This window comes from Micrasema longulum, unplaced genomic scaffold (assembly GCF_059751315.1).
Source record: "Micrasema longulum isolate JH-2025_06_02 unplaced genomic scaffold, ASM5975131v1 h1tg000284l, whole genome shotgun sequence".
NCBI classification, from domain to species: Eukaryota; Metazoa; Arthropoda; class Insecta; order Trichoptera; family Brachycentridae; genus Micrasema; species Micrasema longulum.
This window is the reverse complement of record NW_028277488.1, coordinates 474,057-493,391: the sequence shown is the minus strand read 5'-3', so window position 1 is coordinate 493,391 and position 19,335 is coordinate 474,057. Positions and strand designations below refer to the sequence as shown.

General features: G+C 34.5%; 2 protein-coding genes across 2 annotated transcripts; one reads left to right on the top strand and one right to left on the bottom strand.

The window, feature by feature from the left end:
- The first annotated feature begins 425 nt into the window (after positions 1 to 425).
- Fcp1 (RNA polymerase II subunit A C-terminal domain phosphatase Fcp1) lies at positions 426 to 18,095 on the top strand. The gene is made up of 10 exons (XM_088224458.1): positions 426 to 643; positions 890 to 1,040; positions 1,649 to 1,786; positions 2,052 to 2,299; positions 2,782 to 2,975; positions 3,335 to 4,179; positions 6,781 to 6,940; positions 7,954 to 8,252; positions 8,341 to 8,497; positions 10,865 to 18,095. The coding sequence occupies exons 1-10, from the start codon at positions 426 to 428 to the stop codon at positions 11,083 to 11,085; spliced, it is 2,631 nt and encodes an 876-aa protein (XP_088080584.1). The 3' UTR covers positions 11,086 to 18,095.
- On the bottom strand, positions 16,917 to 18,527 carry mRpS17 (mitochondrial ribosomal protein S17). The gene is made up of 2 exons (XM_088224462.1): positions 18,333 to 18,527; positions 16,917 to 18,236 (listed from the first exon to the last, which is right to left on the bottom strand). Exons 1-2 carry the CDS (start codon positions 18,477 to 18,479, stop codon positions 17,877 to 17,879), a joined length of 507 nt encoding a protein of 168 aa, XP_088080588.1. The 5' UTR covers positions 18,480 to 18,527; the 3' UTR covers positions 16,917 to 17,876.
- Positions 18,528 to 19,335: the final 808 nt, after the last annotated feature.

Here is a 19,335-nt window from a genome sequence, read left to right as displayed (position 1 = left end):
ATACGAAATAAAGGCGGTTAATTCTGTAATGAAAAGTTGGTAGACTACAATTAATTTCGTCCGTTAGGTTGGCTACTGAAACGGCAGTGACAGTTTCACGCTTTATTAATGTAGTTTTCGTCATTTGTATAGTGTTTCTTGGAGAAAAACATATTCCTTTTATATTCTTAAAATAAAGTTAAAGTCGTGATTGAAATTAAAATACAAAATATAGTGTTTTCACCGTTTGACAGCGATATCAAATATGCATTTTTACAGCCAGTCGCTGTCAATAACCAGCGTGATCAAAATAGGAGGAAGTTCCTGTGTTGTGCGTCGAAATTGAGAGTTCTCATTGGACAATTCAAAAAAAGCGGGAAGCGGTTTCTACTTTCGCCCAATAGAAAGGCGTTTTTCAAACGACCGAAGCGCAACTTCCGTCCAAAATGGCCGACAAAACTGTGGTGATATCGGTTCCGCCGGGAAAATCATTAAAAATTGTGAAATGGAAAATTAGGAAGGATGTTTTTGTATCAATCGGACAGATTATTCTACTGTACAACGACGATAGTGAAAATGTGGGAGAATTACGCAAGTTTAAGGCTACCGAAGCCGGGACAGTTAAGTCCTTGGTGGCTGTGGAGGGGGAAATTGTACAGCCTGGGTGAGTGACGTCATTGAAATCTTTGGATGTATTGAACATTTGTATATTTCGTCGAGACAACAGATGTTTTGTATGTGTATCAAAACATTACGGCGTGTGTTGATGCTGCGCAAAATATTCACGTTCGAATGCAACTCTTATTAGTATGCAACTCGATGAATAATTTTCAGTTATTTATAGTTAATACAAATAATGAATGAAACATTATTCTGTTTTGGTAGATGATTTGAATGTTTGGTTTTCCAGAGAGCGCCTTGTGGAGCTGGAAGAATGCTCTCACCCAACAGTGATGAAGGACATGTGCGCAGAGTGCGGAGCGGATCTCCGCAGCGACCTGACTATCGTTCCCAACTCTACCGCATCTGTCCCCATGGTGCACTCCGTTCCAGAACTCAAGGTGACCGAAGTAAAGCTATTAAACACCAGGGTGTAGGCCCATGGTAGTGTCGTGAGCTCACAGATCAAAGGTCCGATGGTTCATCTCTACTCTCAGTGTGTCCGATTAATATTTTCCTTAAGTTATGACGTAGCGTATATAAAAATACAGTCAAACTTGGTTATAACGATCACGGAAATAGCGAGATCCCGGATATAATGAGAATTTTTGGTTTTCTCCATACATTTATTCCCTTTTATAACGAGCTTCTTCTCGTACATACTGAACACAAATATTGTCGACAGTTCAGCAAAAACTCTCCAATGGTTTAAAAACAATTTTCAAAATAAGAACCTAAGTATTATATCCAAATGGGGGACTGACTTAGTAGCGATGCCGCCGCGCATTGGGATAAGAACTTCCCTAGACTGTCGAATCCGGAAACAAATATATAATCAGCTAGTCGCCTACGGGCTGCCAAAGCCTATTTCAACTCGCTGTTAGAAGCTTTTTTGCCTGTCTATATATTTATGTGCGCTTAGAAATAAATGTGGATTTAAAAAGGTAAATAATATGCAGATATAAAGTAATGTTTGCAATGGAATAATACAAATGTGGCTGTTTGGTAGGTGAGTGAAGAGGAAGCCCAACGTCTCGGGAGGGAAGACAGCGCGCGCCTGTTGCAGGACAGGAAGTTGGTACTACTGGTGGACTTGGACCAGACCCTAGTTCACACCACCAATGACAACATTCCCGCCAACATCAAGGTAAAAATAAACAACAAATAAATGTTATGTTTTTGTAGATATTTCTTGATAAAACTCCATTAATAATGATTTTGATATAAATTCCTTGGCTATGTTTTTCTTTGTTTAATTTAACCAACGAGCGCTTTCGCCTAAGTAGGCATGAGCAGTGTGATTCTAAATTCGAGGGTTAATTACGACCTTGTAGCTAACCCTAAAGATTGATTTACATAGCTATATGATTTATCCTGGATACACGAATATGAGTGTGTATGTGTGTTGGCAGGATGTGTACCACTTCCAGCTGCGCGGTGCCAGCTGGGGCCGCTGGTACCACGCGCGGCTGCGGCCCGGCACGGCCGCCTTCCTACTGGCTGTAGCGCCCTTGTTCGAGCTGCACATCTGCACTTTCGGAGCGCGAGCGTACGCGCACAAGGTTGCGCGCCTTCTGGACCCTGCCGCGCACCTCTTCTCGCACCGCATCCTCTCCCGGGACGAGTGCTTTGATGTCCAGTCCAAGACTCCCAACCTCAGGTCAGACAAACGCTATTTATCTGTTCAGTTAAATTATTTGCAAAAATATACAAGGTGTATCCAAAAAGCAAGTTCCATTTGTATTTCTTGCCATCGCAGCGCTGCGACCACAGCTTTGTACATGAGCTTTTAACTTTATGAGTGCAATATCTCAAAAGTAGGGAAAAATTAGTTACCAATTTGTGCCAGAAACCTGATGAAATAAAGATTTTTATACACAAATTACATTTTTTTTGTCAATCTGTTTGTATACATAAGGACCTTTTTTTTCTATATGGGAAAAAAAAAAGAAGAATGTCTAATATTAAACCCTTAATTTTTAACAAATTAATGTAAAATATTTCATAAAATAATAATTCTGTATCATTAATAGAAAGCTTAATTTTGGCTTTGTGTTTGTACCAATAACATATAATTAACATAATAATATTACACGCATTTTTATACAATGCCAGATTTGAACGCCGGATCATTATTTTCAGGGCTCTATTCCCCTGCGGAGATAACCTCGTGTGCATCATCGACGACCGGGAGGATGTGTGGAACCGGGCGCCCAATCTTATTCAAGTGCGGCCGTACCATTTCTTCGAGCACACGGGGGACATCCACGCTCCCCCGGGGCTTGGCAAGACCGACAGCGACAAGGAGGGTCAAGGGATGCATATTGATCCCCAGGGTAATAAAATAATCATATATAACTATTATATTATATATATAAGTTATTATATTCTAAGTAAGCTATCACTACATACAGTAAGGTTACCCAGGCTTGAGAAAAATCACATTAAATTTCTGGCCATTACAACTAGGTAACTTCAAAATCCCAATTTTTTAATTAACAAAGTTAAAAAAGTCAATTAGATACATTTAAATTCTTATTTGGTCAGACAAAACTGTAGGTAGCTTTATAGGTGGTGATTTCACAATTTGTCATTTTGAATTATTCATTAAGGATTAATATTTGTGATGTAATAAAAATGAGTTTTAATTTATGCTTACGAATATTCGAAAATAATGCTATATTTACTGTTTTAGATTTAAAAGAAAATGAGGTTTCTAAATTTCCTGCTGTGAAAAATGGAGCGAAAACTTCAGAAGATCTTCCCCTACTGGAACCTGGTAGCAGTGAACTCACATCCACTGACTCGGATAACGAGAAGAGTAACGACACAGTTGAAACCACCATCTGTGAACTACCTTCAGAACCCGCAGAACAACTCCTAGAACACGATGAACCTCTTTTAGAACCCAGTGATGCTAAAGCAGAACCCAGTGACATTATTACCAAATCCAGTGATATTCAGGCAGTACTCAGTGACACTCGAGCAGAATCTAGTGATATTCAAGCAGAATCCAGTGACATTCAAACAAAATTGAGTGACGTTCGAGAAGAACCCAGTGACATTCAGTTAGAACCCAGTGAATCTAATGCAGAACCCAGTGAATTGCCGCTAGAATTCGAATCACTAGATCAAAATATAAAGGATGTAGATTCCAAACCTAGTGAAGATCTTTCCAACAAAAACATTATTTTAGATAGTGAATTAAACTTCCAAGACATTGATCCCGAAAAGGTTTTAGAAAAAGAAATCGAAGAGTTAAGCTCTTTGAATCGAGACGTGGACTCGGACCTCACTCCGGATTTGGACGCTGATCTGAACGAAACCGCCGAGCAAGATAAACTTAATGATGCAGAAATAGCAGCACACACCAAGTGGAAAGCAACGGAGGATGGAATGATCGAAGTGGAAGACAAGGATGACTACCTCCTGTACTTGGAAGATATTCTCAAGAGGATCCACAAATTCTTCTACGAAGTCTACGATGCGATGGAAGCCGGGTCAGTGCCTGATTTGAAGACTATTATTCCCCAAGTTAAGGTTTGTTCACAAAATATTACCATTTTTTTATTTGAAAATTTATTTATTTTCAATAGTGCAAACCTTTTTCATATTCAATGAAAAATATTGTACGAAATTTTATTTAAAATTAAAATATCTGTACAGTGCGTTCAAATAATTAATAACCCCATTTTAATGTGTTAGTGCCTGTCCGTGAACCAAGTAAACATTTTTTGTGTTAGTAGGCACACTGTAATGATTTATATTCCCATATATTATAATTATATAATTATATTAGAGCGAGATCTCATGCACTGTTTTACACACCCAGAAGCACGCACACTAATGCAGGTCAGAATTCACCCATTATTAGGGCAATTCACTTGCTGAATATGGCTTCTGCGGATAATATGGATCTATTTTTCTGTACGTGTTGACAGTTTTGCAGCTATCTGCTTTCTATCCATTAACTTCTAACTTACCTTTACAGTTTGCATTACGTGATGGGTTAAACAGCCCGTAAACTAATGCAGACTAAAATTTATCAAAGAAATAAATATAAAAACTTATTACGCTGCGCACACATAAAGCGCAGGTATTAAAGATTTGAATGATCTGTGTAAAGATGCAAGATATAATGTAAGTTTAAGTATACAATTGTAAAGCGCCCTTGAGGTGATTTTTCACAAACATGGTGCATGGTGCTAATGTATACAAAAAAGCATTGTTTATCTTTTAAATTTTTACACACTATGTTTGTACTTACCTGTATATTTTTTGTAAATGCCCCTTGGGCGTATTGTAAAATTAAATAAATTAAAAAAATAAATAAATATATAAATCAGCCAAATATTATTAGTACTGACTGTGTCTAGTGTCGTATACATATATAACTACAGGGTGTACATAGATACACGGAACACCTTCAGACTAGGTGGCCCGTCATTATCCACCCGAGAGTAATGTTTCCCCACGATGACCTCCACGTGACAAGTTTACACTGGTGGACAGATACGAGGAATATAAAACTGTTATGAGCCTTAACTCATCATTATGCATGCCCTGACCACTATCGTCATCTCATGACGACATGCAATTGAGGCCATTATTCTGCTGTGCAACCGCAGTTTCTGTAAAAACATGGGTTTGCGAAAAACGCAGGAAACCTCTATAAACGAGTACAAGCAATGATATTAGTATTAATTGTTAGATTTTTGCATTCTATTATATGGCTATGTAGATAAATATAGATGAGCAAGTTTAGTGCTACAGGAAATTGGATGTAAAAAAGTGTTTTCTTATATGCGGGAAAATTAAAGCATTCAATTATACGGCGAAGCTTCTTGAAAATGTAAAAAAGACAAAAAATTAACCACATTAAAGGACGTCACTGGTTCTCCCGAATCAACCAATAATAGTGTTATGATAAATTTCTGGTTTACGGAGGCTAATTTACCAATCAGCAGAACTCACCGAAGAGAACTTGTGATGTGATACGTGGAATCATTTCAAAATTACAATACTTTAAAAAATCATCGCGCTGATAATGCGATACTTATTATGTTTTTTTATTATTATTTTTTTATTATTATTATTTATTTTTAAATAATAAGTGCACTAAAATATATTGAATTGCTGTATCCAAACGTGATACTACATTGGAAAGTATTTTTTAAAAATTAGACACTAAAGTGTACCCTTTTAACAAGTTTAATTATGTTTTTAGATAAACCTAATAAGCAGTAATTAACTCCTTTTGATTGCATTTCAAATGGATTAAAGAATGGGGAAGTTCAGTGCTACGGGAAATTGGGTATAAAAATGTTTTCTAAAACGTGGTAAAAATTAGAGCATTTAATTATATGGCAGTCTCTCTAAAATGTATGAAATAATTCATAAAAATGAACTACTTTAAATGATGTCGCAAGTTATTCGAAATCAACCAATGGTAGTGTTGTTATAGATTTCCGGTTTCCAGGAAGCAAACCCACCAATCGGGACGACTCACCGAAGAGAACTAGTGATTTTACGCCCAGAGTAATATTTTTTTTTACAGAATTCAAAAAAATCGTAGTGATGATATTGAAATGATACATAATTATTTTTTGCTTAGTTTGATAGTCTTTTAACAATTAAAAATAAAATTTAAAAAATCAATGAAATTTCTCATAAGGAAGTTATATTTTACAACTTAAAATGCAGTGTACGATTACGATACTGCTTTTGAAAGAGTAAATATTGCGAGACGAAACCCGGTCATTTGGTAAAAATTATAAATAAAAGTGGAATAAAGTTATGTATGTATTTTTTCATTATTAGTAAATAATATCACGGTCACAACGAAACCCAGTCACTGGTAAAAAATTATATATAAAAGTTGAATAAAACTATAAAAGTATTTTTATTATTATAATTTAAATAATATCAGTCATAAACTTTATACCTAAATGACTTTGGTCCCATCTAACACAATGAATTTTTATGGTTTATTATTTTGGATCACATTACAGCATTATCAGGGTTGATAAGGTCTACATTAACCCGATGATGGGCGCTGTAATGCTATCTAAAACTGCGGACCAGAGTGTTAACAATAAACCACCATTATAAGTAAAGCGAGTGTTATGCTTGTGCTTTCAGAGTCAAGTTCTAGCGGGGACCAGCCTCGTGTTCTCGGGGCTAGTTCCCACTTACCAGAAGCTGGAGCACTCCCGGGCCTACCTGGTGGCCCGGAGCCTCGGGGCTGAAGTGACGCAGGACTTGACTCCCCGGACGACACACCTCGTGGCGGTTCGACCCGGTGAGAACACGTTCAGTCCTATTCACAGCTGTCCAGATGCACGTTTAGTTTTTATGGCACCTATCAGCATGTTACTAGTAGCAGGTAGTAATTCATGCCTTTTCCCCATAGGGGTAGACAGAAGATTCAAATTCAAATTAATTTATTATAGCAAAATAACATTACAAATAACAAAATATTTAAGGTGTTAAATTGGGACAATATATCAAACCAGGAACCCTTGGGCAATGGTTCGACATTATTAAGGTATAATTTGCCTCTTAAACATAGTTTCACTGATGTGAAAGATGTCGATATCCAAAGTGATAATGTTCAGCTGCCCGATTGCTCTTCGGCTCAATCGGCGTAACCAGAGGCAGGTTGGTTCTGGAAGCCGGGAGGTAAAACAGTTTGTGTGGACACTGCTGGAGATCCATCAGGAACATAAAAAGCGAAGCTCTCTAAAATGGCTGAGTTATAAAACCCTTAATCCACAAATTTGGAATATCCAGTGACCGTTTTCATGACATCGCTTTCGAGACATCTTCGAAACTGGTATCTTTATTAAGGAGTTCAGTGTATTTATACAAAACAGAGGTAAGGATAGAGAATTCAAAATTATATGAAAGTAAATTAAATAAAATTATTTTTGTCTTAAGGATCATTGAAAAAAAAATTCGGGTTACTAATGAGTTGATCTAATGCTATTTTAATGAGTTAAAGTATTATAAATATATATATATTATTTTTAGTGTCCCATCCATAAGAAAACCAGATAAAAGTTTTTAAAATCCTATCGCCATTGCATAATGTCACTATTGATAATTAATGCTTGCAAACATACCAGTTTCTAAATTTCAAATTCAGATAAATAAAGGTTTGTATTTTTTCACAGTGTTGACAATGTGATAATGATAGAGAAAACTTTTTACAGAGTTAGGTTTTAACTTATCTGACACCTCACACTCGTAATGTTCATTATGCATTGACCATAGATTCCTTGGTGCGGAATTTATAACTGGTAATGTTTCAAGGCACGGCTAAGGTGCACGCGTGTGCGCGCGCGGCGGGCGCGGGCGGCGGGCCCGCGCTCGTGACGCCCGGCTGGCTGTGGGCGTGCGCCGAGCGCTGGGCGCGCTGCCGGGAGCGCCAGTTTCCGCTGCGGGCCGGGCGCGCCCCGGCGCCGCGCCGCCCGCCCGCGCACTGCGCCAGCCCGCCGCCTGCCACGCGCCAGGGGCCCGCGCGCCGCCGCACGCCCAGCGGCCGCTTCATGGACACCATCAATCCGCTGCTTTCCTTCTCCAGCGACGACATCGCCGACATGGACAAGGAGGTACATCTCCATTCAGTAAAAAAAACAGCAAGCAAAAAAACAGCCCCAACTAATTGTTTACTTTCATGACGTAATTTATATTTCTAAGGTTGAAGATATAATCAACGAATCAGATGAGAGCGATACAGAGGAGCAGGAGGACAGCGGAGGAGCTGACAGGGAGGTGGAGGGGGACGGGGACAGCCAGGAGGGGGGGCTGCGGGAGGAGCCGGCCAGCGACAGCGAGGTTGAGAGTCTTTCAGGAGGTACGTCCATATACATAGGTTATTCCATCTGAACACAAATAGTAACAGTTTTTTTTTGGGTCCACATAAAAATTTACCTTCATCGATGTCTTTATTATTTGACAGCAGTGCTAGGAGGATATTTGTGGACACCATATGCTCCAACTAAGGAGCGGACATGGAATGATGATGATTATAACATGAACACTGGACTAATTTACTACCCTGCTCAATGTATATTTTTTCTTTAAATCATTATTAAGTTTCTAGAATGCATTCGTCAATGTGCTTTGTAGCTGCAAGACGTTTGTTAAAGTAGCTTCTGTGTGTATTAAATTACAGTAAAACCCCAAAATTACGTTTTTTAAGGGACTGACAAAAAAAAATGCAGGGAAAATGTAAATGGAGGATAGTGAAACAAAAATTTCAGCAAATTATTATTTTTTTTAATTTATGCAGCAATGTGTTTGAACCATGTTTTTATTGCAATATTTTAAACATCATATATCTAGAATTTCACCCAGGGGTTCTATTCTGAATTTTCTCCCGGAAGTAGAGAAGATTTTCAACATGGGTTCATTCGGGATTTTTATTTTTTGCATGCAACTACACTTTGCTTCATATATGGCCACACTGATGATTAAATGTTTTGACATTTGACATGTGTCAAATAAATACGAACACCTGAAAGCAAACATTGTGATTTCATTAAGAACATTATTACAAAAATAAATAAAAACAACTTTGTTTTTAACCACTTATTTTTTCTACCGACCGGTTTCAAAGCTATACAAGCTTCTTTATCAAGATATACTTAGCTAAAATTAAAATTAGACAACTTGGAAATCTTAGAAATTAAAAAAGCTATTCATAATCAGATAAAAATAATAAAACACCAAATAAACAATATTTCCTTTAGTCCACTCCTGTCTAGTTTTAAAGAAAGTATCCGTCTCTCATTACGCTTCCCATCCTTACAAGACAAAAAGACTTGATTTATTAGCTCCATACACAGCATAATATTTAGTAAACATTTATTTAAATCTTAAAGTAGGGCACACATATCATACATATTGTTATGTGTGTTCTAATAATAACATTGCAAATATATTTAATTTATAAATTGTTTATCACATATGTCTTGACCATTATTTAAAATTTTTATATGTTTTTTTCTTCATAAATATTTTTTTCCATTTCGTAATACTTTTTAATTGCTTTAAATAAAATCGAATTTTGTGACTTTGCCTTTTTCCTAAATGGAAGTCTAATTTTGTTCTTTTCTCTAGTATTGTGATCGTGTTCATGCTGGTTCCGATCAATTTTTTTCCAAAATTCTGTTTTTTTATTAGAGTTTATAATTTTATGAACAAATATCATTGTATTGTAAAATATTCTTTGTTTATATGTTAATAATTTCATTTCATTTACCATCGACTTTACCCTCGTATATCTGTTTTTTTTTCAAAATGATTCTAAAGGCTTTATTTTGTAATACAGTTAGTTTATCTATGTTTTCTTTGTTTGATAAAAATAAAATGCTACTACAGTAGTTAACGTGTGGTTCAATAATTGCTTTGTAAATAGTTTTGCAGGAGTCCTTATCAATAAATCTTCTGATCCTTCCCAAAATTGATATTTTTTTTGCAATCTTATTTATTACCATCTTAGCGTTTTGGTGAAATGTAAGTTTTGAATCCAACATTACTCCTAAATATTTAATTTCAGTGACTTCATTAAGTTTTTCATTTTCTATTACAATTGATAGCGTAATTTCTATTCTTTTGTTTCCTATATTCATGTATTTAGTTTTGTTAACATTTAATTTTAATTTATTAATTTTTAGCCACAGTGATACACTATAAGGATCATGATTTAGTCTGTTCATAATTGTTTTACATTGATAAAATAAAGTAGGATAGAATTCATTAGTTAAGCATACCTTGATAAAGAAGCTTGTATCGCTTTGAAACCGGTAATAATTATGTTGAATTATCCAATCCGTATTATTTTTTTCCATTTTTTAAGTAGTCGTCGAACTATGAAACGTCAATTATATAACTATGTATTTTACGTAATTTGACATTTAGCAACACTAAAAATCCCCACGTTATGGTACAGTAAAAATCTTCTCTACCCCCGTGAGAAGATTCTGAATAGCACCCTTGAGTCTGTAATATAGCTCTTATTTTTTATCTATTTTTGTTTTTAAAATCTTTTATAATTGGAAACGGGGAACCAGAGCCTCAACTGTCAGTCCGCTATGTAGCCGCAAGATATTTGTTGTATACAATATGTAATGTAATTATTAGAGCACAAATATGTATTTATTTTAATATCAACAACATTAAGAACGAATTGTGCCATTAATTTGTACGATACCGACAGGTGACCACCCACACGGCTGGGTCAGCCGCAAGCGCCGCGTCGACGACGAGGAAGAGGAGCCCCCATCCCAGCGCTTCAGGAGGGGGGAGGCTCTGCCCTCGGACGGCCCCGACCAGTCCGACTCGGACACGTGCGGTTCCCGGGAACCTGACGGGGACGACTGCCAGTGGAACCTCATGGGGGCCGCGCTGGAGAGAGAGTTCCTCGGACTGAACGACTGAGTCTCCGCCGCATCATCACAACACGACTTGCGCACATATTCTCTTACCTCGCATTGGCTATTGACTCTTTGAATAATATTTAATTTCAATTTAAGATAAACTGGTGATTTTTAATGTACGATAAACCAATAAAACTGGACAATTTAAAAGATAATCTTAATATCTTATAACAGAGATGAAGAACATTTTACAGAAGGGATTATTGAAGTCTAGGCATTTACAGGGCTTATGACCTGTCATTGTCCACTTTACATGCTGTGTAACATTGCTTGAACATCTAAATTTCTTCAATATGTTGATCATTGCAAAGTTAAAGAGCTGAAACTTTTGTTGATGCGGGTGACATTCTGACCGAATTATTTCTCCTATGTACTGGCAACATTTGAAAATATTTTTCAATTATTATACTTCTTCTATAAAATGTTCTTCATCTCTGTTGTAATATATTAATAACTCCCAAGGAGGTTGAATTCAGTTTTCGATTACAAATTTTGGATTGACTCAAAATGTTTTCAAAAAAAAATAAGCATTTAAAAAATATATTGATAAAAATCCTTCATTTTCTAGTAGAAATTTGTAAAAGTGCACGACCATTCATTTTTTAAAAATAATGTCCAAAATGTGGCCTCCGTTTTGTTGCTCACATTCTCGTGAAGCCTTGTTAAAAAGTTGCTCGTAATATTGCGGTCACTTGACCGGAGAAACGAGGTGGTCAGAGAATATCAAATGACCCTGTAAGCAGTAAACGATGACTATCATACTATGACTTTGAATAGGCGGTAAATTTCAATATTTGATGTTTAGGAACTAGGGCCTGTAATGGTTCGCTGAGGTGAGTTAAAAATATGTTTACCTATAATAGTCTGCGGCCGTCCATTGAAGAGAGTGCCCGTGTTTAGCAATATACCCGATAAGTATCGTTTCACTTGTACATATGTCATACTAGATAAATAATATATTCGGCCATTTACAAACTCTAAGTTGACCGCTAGATTTTTGACTGTACTTATGCAAAACATATAAAGAGAAATAATTCATTTGAAGTTATTAGAAGCAAACTTGAAAAACTCCACCAAAAACGGAAAATTGGTTATTGATGCCTACCTACCTAAACAATAGCGTAATTCAAAACCGTCTCTAAATCTTGCAAAAACAGATTTCAATTATACTTGACGCTGCAAACTTAGCTTTCTCCATCAATCTCACAATTCTTTTTCCAAAGTTTTTCGTAAATATCTCGGCAACTCCTTCAGTGGAGATTTCCAAGTTTGCTTCCAATACCCTCATTTACCTGTACTATGTTCTTATTATATTAGGTGTCAACATAAGTTGTGTTGGTTATTTTCAAATTTAAAAATAAGCACGGAAAGTAAAACAAAATGGTAAAGGTTATGTCATTCGAAAAAAAAAAAATCTGCTCTACAAGATGTTATATTTGCATTTACGTGACATATATTATTTTGTCTGATTACAAGCCTTCAAAATGGAATGTTAAGTAGACAAAAATTGGCATTTTCGATACCCCCCCCTTCTGTTTCACCCACACTTACAGTAAAAGTTTTATAATGAAACTTTATTTCGGTTTTCGAGAAACGTTCTTATTATCAAATTCTGGTATTAACCAGCCCTAATAATTCTCCTTCATTAATTTACAACAAATTAGTCAATGATGTTTTTTCCTCAATTTCCTCGATTGTACGCAAACAGAAGGACGTGTCGGAAATGCTCACTTTCATCTACTTGATATTCGGTTTTAAAGGCTTGTAATCAAATAAAACAATACATGTAACGTTAAAGCAAAAAATATCTTGTGCAGAAAATTTTCTTTCGAATGACTTATAACCTTGACCATTTTGTTTTTTTAATTTTTAATTTAAAAAAATCTACATAATAAACAAAGGTTAATAATAAAAATAATGTTACCTCACTGGGGTTACCCGTGCCTAGGACACTTAACGATACACTTTTTTAAAAATTATTTTTACATTTGAGAATATGCAAAGAAGACTTAATACACGGAAATAATTGACAAAATGTTCAGACAGTTTTATACACTACGTATTTATGTTTATATTTCATTTATGTTTACCTATAATATTTATATTAAAAAATGCACAATAAAAGAACAAAAACATAACATAAACTATACATTTGTTGAGCAGTTGAATTGGTTTGTGTTTACTTTTGGTGCTCATTTTCAAATAAATAAAAAACCGACTTAAGTTAACACCCAATACAATTTTTTCATTTTATTGTGATTGTAAAAGTTGTTTTTAAAACATTTTTATATTGTGTTTTTCTTTAAAATAAAAACCTCAAATTGATTGCGCACATTAAGCTAATAGATGGTAACATTTTAAACTGTGGCTTCATTAAAATCATTCATCTTGCATTTTTAATAGAATAATTGTGACGACATGGTCTGTTTTAATATACGAGGGTTGATATACGAGAGAAAGGAAAAAAAAAACTATGCTCCAGCCCTGACCTTCTTCGAGTTGACCAGTCGAGCTGATGTGCGTGGATTATGCAGCTTAAGATGCCTACGTATAAAGTACCGAACAACAAGTTTAAACCTGCAACGGTTTAGTTACAACAGGCCGCTGACCACTGCAAATGCTGCATGTTGCTGTTTTATCGAGATCCAGCACACAAGGTGTTAGTGTTAATGGCTGCTTTTCACAAAGCTGGAGAATAAGGTATTTTTCTCATCCTTTTCTCATCCACTTTGAAATAGGTCAGGGGTGGAACATACTGATCGACCCTTGTAAGTATGTATTTACAAAAATATGTATTATGTATATGACATCCTCTGTAGATAAATTAATTGGTAAAACTTATGTTTTTAATAGTCTTCGAAAACCTGCGTATATATCTATGTACCTCTAGAATAATGTGTTTATATAATTGGAAAGTCAATTTAAGGAAAATATTGAAACATGTTTCATGTTTATGATGCGTTAAAATCATTTTTTTCAAATGATTAGAAACATATAAATATTTTTTTAAATAAAAACCTATATGAGCATAAATAAACAATACATTCAGTAAAAAAATAGAACACTTAAGGTTGAACTTGCCAAAAAAGAGTCTAGCTCTTCTCTCTATAATAACACTGATTGACAAAATTAAGCTTTTTGAATGTTACAAGAACTAAAGAAAGCGATTCTTATAGAATTTTTCCTGCATGTAAGGTTTTAGAGTAAAACGCATTAGAAATTAGATTTTTTAAGAAATAATTTAAGTACATAATTTATTTACAAAACATAGTTTTATTTGATTTTGCTCGTATTTTCTTGCTGAATTGACTCCTTTAAGGTCCCAATGTAGTTCGCAAGCGTGTTTTCGTTCCATTTTCCCTTGTAAAGTGATTCCCTACGGCCGATATCTCGTTGAAATCTTTCAACACACGGTAAACAGGAGATACGAGGGGCTAAACCTTATCCTGATTTCTAACACACTCGAAATACAGTTCATATTTTTTTTGAGATTATATTTATGTTTTGGGGCTTAAGTCATTTCACCACACACGTAATAAAAGTCGTTAGAACTATTTATACGGTTACATGGCATTTTAACATTAAACAATTTATTGTACATAGTTTAGTTATTACTAATAATAATAGGGAATAGCTATTCACCGTACTAACAGTAAAAAATTAACATAAAGCCCGTCATTCCAAAGCACGCTTAAAACCCTGCAATTACTCGTCGGGAAACCTCAAGTTGTCCAATTATTTCCCAAAATCTGATTTATTAAGACTAATACAATATTGGGTAAATAAAAATGCACGGTTAAAGCAATAATTTTGAAAACCGGTACCAAAATGAGAAAATTAAATATGAGAGGCGAGATATGGTAATTTAGAAATAAAATATAAAATTACAAAAAAAGAAAGAGTATTAGTCAAAATTCTGATGACATATTCGGAGTCAGCAGGCAAAATTACATAAGAATCAGCGATAATAGTTCATGGAACAAAATCAAAGGCACAGTGTTAGTCATTACTTCTCCCTCGCTCCATCCCAACTGCCTGTATAATCTGTCGGGGTCGGCTCTCGTCCTCAGGCTATACGTCCTTCTGTCCTGGACGATTTGCCATTAAGACGAAGATCCATTATGATCGCTGCATGATTTCCCACTTTGACACTTCCAATTATTAATAAACCCAGTACTTTAGGTGAAAATAAAAGTATGATTATGCATAAATATAAATATTATCGACTGTTTGTAGAACAGTTTACAGAGTACAAAATATTTCCACCCGTTATGTTAGTTGTACAATATTAATTACGAAGTAATCTTACATGATAAAGACTCAGTTTTGCTTGTGTACTGTACATATTGTTATTTATTCTTTTACATTACTAGAGTGTTCTACCAAGGTGTGTGAAAGGACATGTTATATGTTCATGTTTGCACGATGTCAGATTTTTAAATGTCTCATTAAAATTGCATTTATAATCATTTTCACTGTACATACGCAAAATACGCATTAAGGTCATTTTTATCTGAAACAGCAAGTTAGTGAAAATATTTTATTTAATAAAATGATTTATATAAATATTGGTTGTTTACCTGCGTTTTATAAAAACTGAATTCAATTAAATATTTTTTAAATATACTTAAATTTTTTCATTAAAGTTAATTTATTGTGATTTATGTAAAATAGAAATGTGAAAATTAAATGGATTAAACCATTAAATAATTGATTTCTCAAAAATGCGTTTTATTGTTTCTTTTAAACAAAACATTACTCCGCATTTAAAAAAAAAAATGTATTTATGTAGTATGTTAGTCCTTTGCTTTTCTGTGCTACAACTTTCTCAGTTTAGTATGAAATTGTTTCGGTAAATAAACGCATAGCTACAAATGTTTCCTTTTCAAAAATAATAGTTTGAAAGTGTCAAGTCTTATTGATCACAACAAAAAATTTATCTTTTAATGTAATTAATATAACGTGCTACTTTTCTTTAATGATAAATGTATTAGTTAGTTAGTTAAATGTATTATGTATATAATGTTGCGAGTATTTCTTCTTATATTGTGTACTGTTGATTAAGTTTGTAAGTGATGGAAGAATGTATTTATACATTTTGTATTTTTTATGAAAACATTCCTTACTAGCTGTATAAGGTTTGCTTTATGCTGTCTTGAATCACATTCATCTCAGAAACAGTTATTTTATTTCCTTTTTATACAACAATTGCATGTATTGTTTTTCTTTTAGATACCAGTAAAATTTCAAGTCGAATTATAATTTGATATCTTGTTTTAATTAGAATTTTAATCCATAGTAAATAGCATGGTGTTTATCTATGTTTTTTTGCCCAATTTTTTATATTTTTTCAAATATAATTTGTATTTTTATGTTTTTTTTCTCAACCTTCAAAATTATAAATGATGAAAAATTAAATTGTTTTATTTATTCTATAATACCTCATCGAATACTTAATGCAAATATTGTAGTCCTAGCGTTTATTTGCTACAAAAATATGTACCATGAAATAGGAAATGATTCTATGTTTACTGCTGAATAGGGATTTAGTTCAATCTCATCACTGCAATTACTTCAGGAATCGCATTGACTAACCATACCCTAAAGTGGAATGCAAACAGTCGGCTTACGCATAGATGATTTGAATTATGATAAATCCCAGTCGCCAGTAAATATTATAAAAAAGTGGATAAGGTATTTTTTACACAATATTAGTGACCGCCGAAACCGAAACTTATTTGAATAAGTTAAAAGTCACTTCAAAACGCTCGATATTAGGTGTTTTTATTGGTAAACCTGAGGAATTTGTTAAAATAAGTATAAAATAAATCATTTGATGAGTAAATTCATTTATTTATTTGGTTGGTTGTAATGTTATCCATATAACTCATATGTAACAGTTCTTCAATGTACGCTATGGGAACTTTTATTTATTAACTGTAAAGGAATTACAAAAACATAATTATGAAAGATCTTAGAACCTAGTCAACAAATCACAAAATCAATCTAGTTTTTATGACAATGGCAATACAATAACTAATTATTTGAATGGACAACAATCAAAACATCCCTAATTGTGCTGATTTTTTATGTAAGAATAGCAATGTATATTCGGGATACTTCTGTAAAAAAACAGAAAGCGGAAACAAACTAAAGGTTACAGGTCACACGGCCGAGTCGTAAGCCACCGGAGTACGGCCGAACGTTATCTGACTGCAGGTTTCTTTGGTCGGGCACCACATAATGTTATGTAACTCCACTATGTATGCCTTTTTATTATTTATTTCAATGCTGTTATGACTTTTACAGCATTTCTACAGAAATAAATAGGTTAAATTTTACAATGAATACACAGGGAAATAAAATAGTACAGAAACACAAATATAAGCAAAAAAAGAAAGTGTGATAGCTCCCGCGTAAGGCGTGTGAATGTAAATTTGTAAGGCAAGAGGAGCTGAATAAGGATCTGGAACAGGTTAGAGTTAAACATTGCTAAAGAAGGGTAGAGTGAAATGGTTATTGCAGCACGAAGGAAGACAGTTTGTTAACAAAGAAGTCAAAGTTAGGATTTATGTTAGTAAGTCTTCAGATTCTTAGCAAGGGAAGTGAAAACTGGAATTAATTCAGTTCTATTGTTAGCAAAAGAAGAGAGGTCGGGTAATATGAACAAATATACCATATGCATATGAAAAGGTAAATAAAATATTGTTTAAAAAAAGGAAAAGCATTAAGCGGTTAAAATTATTTTTTATTTATCTACAAACATATTTAAAGGGTTTTAAAGTAACAAAACTAAACAGCGTATGGATCTTTTTTTGGGAAAACGTGGTACTCCATATACGTCTCTTTATCGGTAAAGTCCTTCTTTCCCTCCTGCCAACCACGGGGGGGAGCCTTGTTATAGTCAAAGGCAGAATCGAGTTTTCCATACAGTTCATTATTTCTTTCAATATCTTCTCTGTACTTTCCAACCACGACTTTCTTATTCGTTATAGGATCCGTGATATCACCGAAAGTGTGAACTATTTCTAAAATTTTGTGGGTAACAAGTTTGGTAAGTGGTTCAGGCAGTTCTTGGATCAAAACAATATCTCCGGTTTTACATTTTTGGTCTGGATCAATGACGTAGAAGAAATCGTCTTTCTTAAAATACTGAAAATTAAACCAGTAAGTGTTAATCGTATGTTTTAGAAAGAATAAAATAAAATAAAATATAGACATGTATGTTTTTAGGTTATTCGTAATTACCATGTTCAAATTCGTGTCGAAATCTAAACTTTTTACTTTAATTTTTGAAGCATTTGTTTTAACACAAGGCACACATTGTCCTATTAACATAAACGTTTTACTTGAAGGCAATCCTATTTGTTTTAATCGATTCGCCAAAGCCGACATTCTCCCGTATTCTCAATTTTTATTCTCGTTTAGTAGATTCATAGATCAAATCTTAAAATTTTCGAGTTAACTGTCAAAAGTGTTGCATTTCAAAAAATACATTTTCAAAGTATTTTTTTTCATTTTCGTCTCTCAAGTACTTACTTAATTTATTATTTATACCCCTTGAACTCGAGACTAGCGTAGGTACTGAACTTATTTTCTTTAAGGTAATTTTTGCTTAGTTTTCAATGAAAAATATCGAGTTTTGATTGGCTGGGTGCTCTGTTTCTCTTCTGTTAAATTGTTTATTTGATCTACTAGCATTTTTTTTCGTGAAAGTATTTGAGATGAAATTGTGTTTCTTTAGCAATTTTCTTCCTACTCTCTTGAATAAGAACTTTTTGAATAATTACCGAAGCTTTCACGACCTTGATCGCTGTTTTCTGGGTTACTATAATACTTTAGTCGTGTTGTTACCACCTTTATGTAGGCACCTAGTTGGTGGCCTAATTTTGTGATGTACAAAGTTATGTGGGTGCACAGAATGAGAGCAAGTAAAACAGGGTACTTACGTTTTACACAAAGATTTATTCACGAAACTAAACTACTGAAGCTAACACATTGAAAGAAGGATTCTAATAACTATATTAGGCAAAATAAAATGAAGTTGGTAAATCTAAATTGGCGGTAATTTTGTGCCTCGAAGACGCGTGCGGTGAGGTCGGAATCCGGTAGTTTTCTCGAAGCCGGTTTGGCCCGTTCGTACGCTCTACGTCGGCGTTCGGCAATGTTCGGCTCGTGCCGTCGTTGTCGACCCGCCACACAGCCCCCTTCCAAGTTTTGAAATCTGTTTTTCAAAACTGACGCTGTATCA

Coding starts and splice junctions, on each gene's coding strand:
- Fcp1 (XM_088224458.1), top strand. CDS start 426: ATGGCCGACAAAACTGTGGTGATATCGGTTCCGCCGGGAAAATCATTA. Junction 644..889: donor GGGGAAATTGTACAGCCTGG/GTGAGTGACGTC, acceptor TTGGTTTTCCAG/AGAGCGCCTTGTGGAGCTGG. Junction 1,041..1,648: donor ACTCCGTTCCAGAACTCAAG/GTGACCGAAGTA, acceptor GCTGTTTGGTAG/GTGAGTGAAGAGGAAGCCCA.
- mRpS17 (XM_088224462.1), bottom strand. CDS start 18,479: ATGTCGGCTTTGGCGAATCGATTAAAACAAATAGGATTGCCTTCAAGT. Junction 18,237..18,332: donor TCGACACGAATTTGAACATG/GTAATTACGAAT, acceptor TTTAATTTTCAG/TATTTTAAGAAAGACGATTT.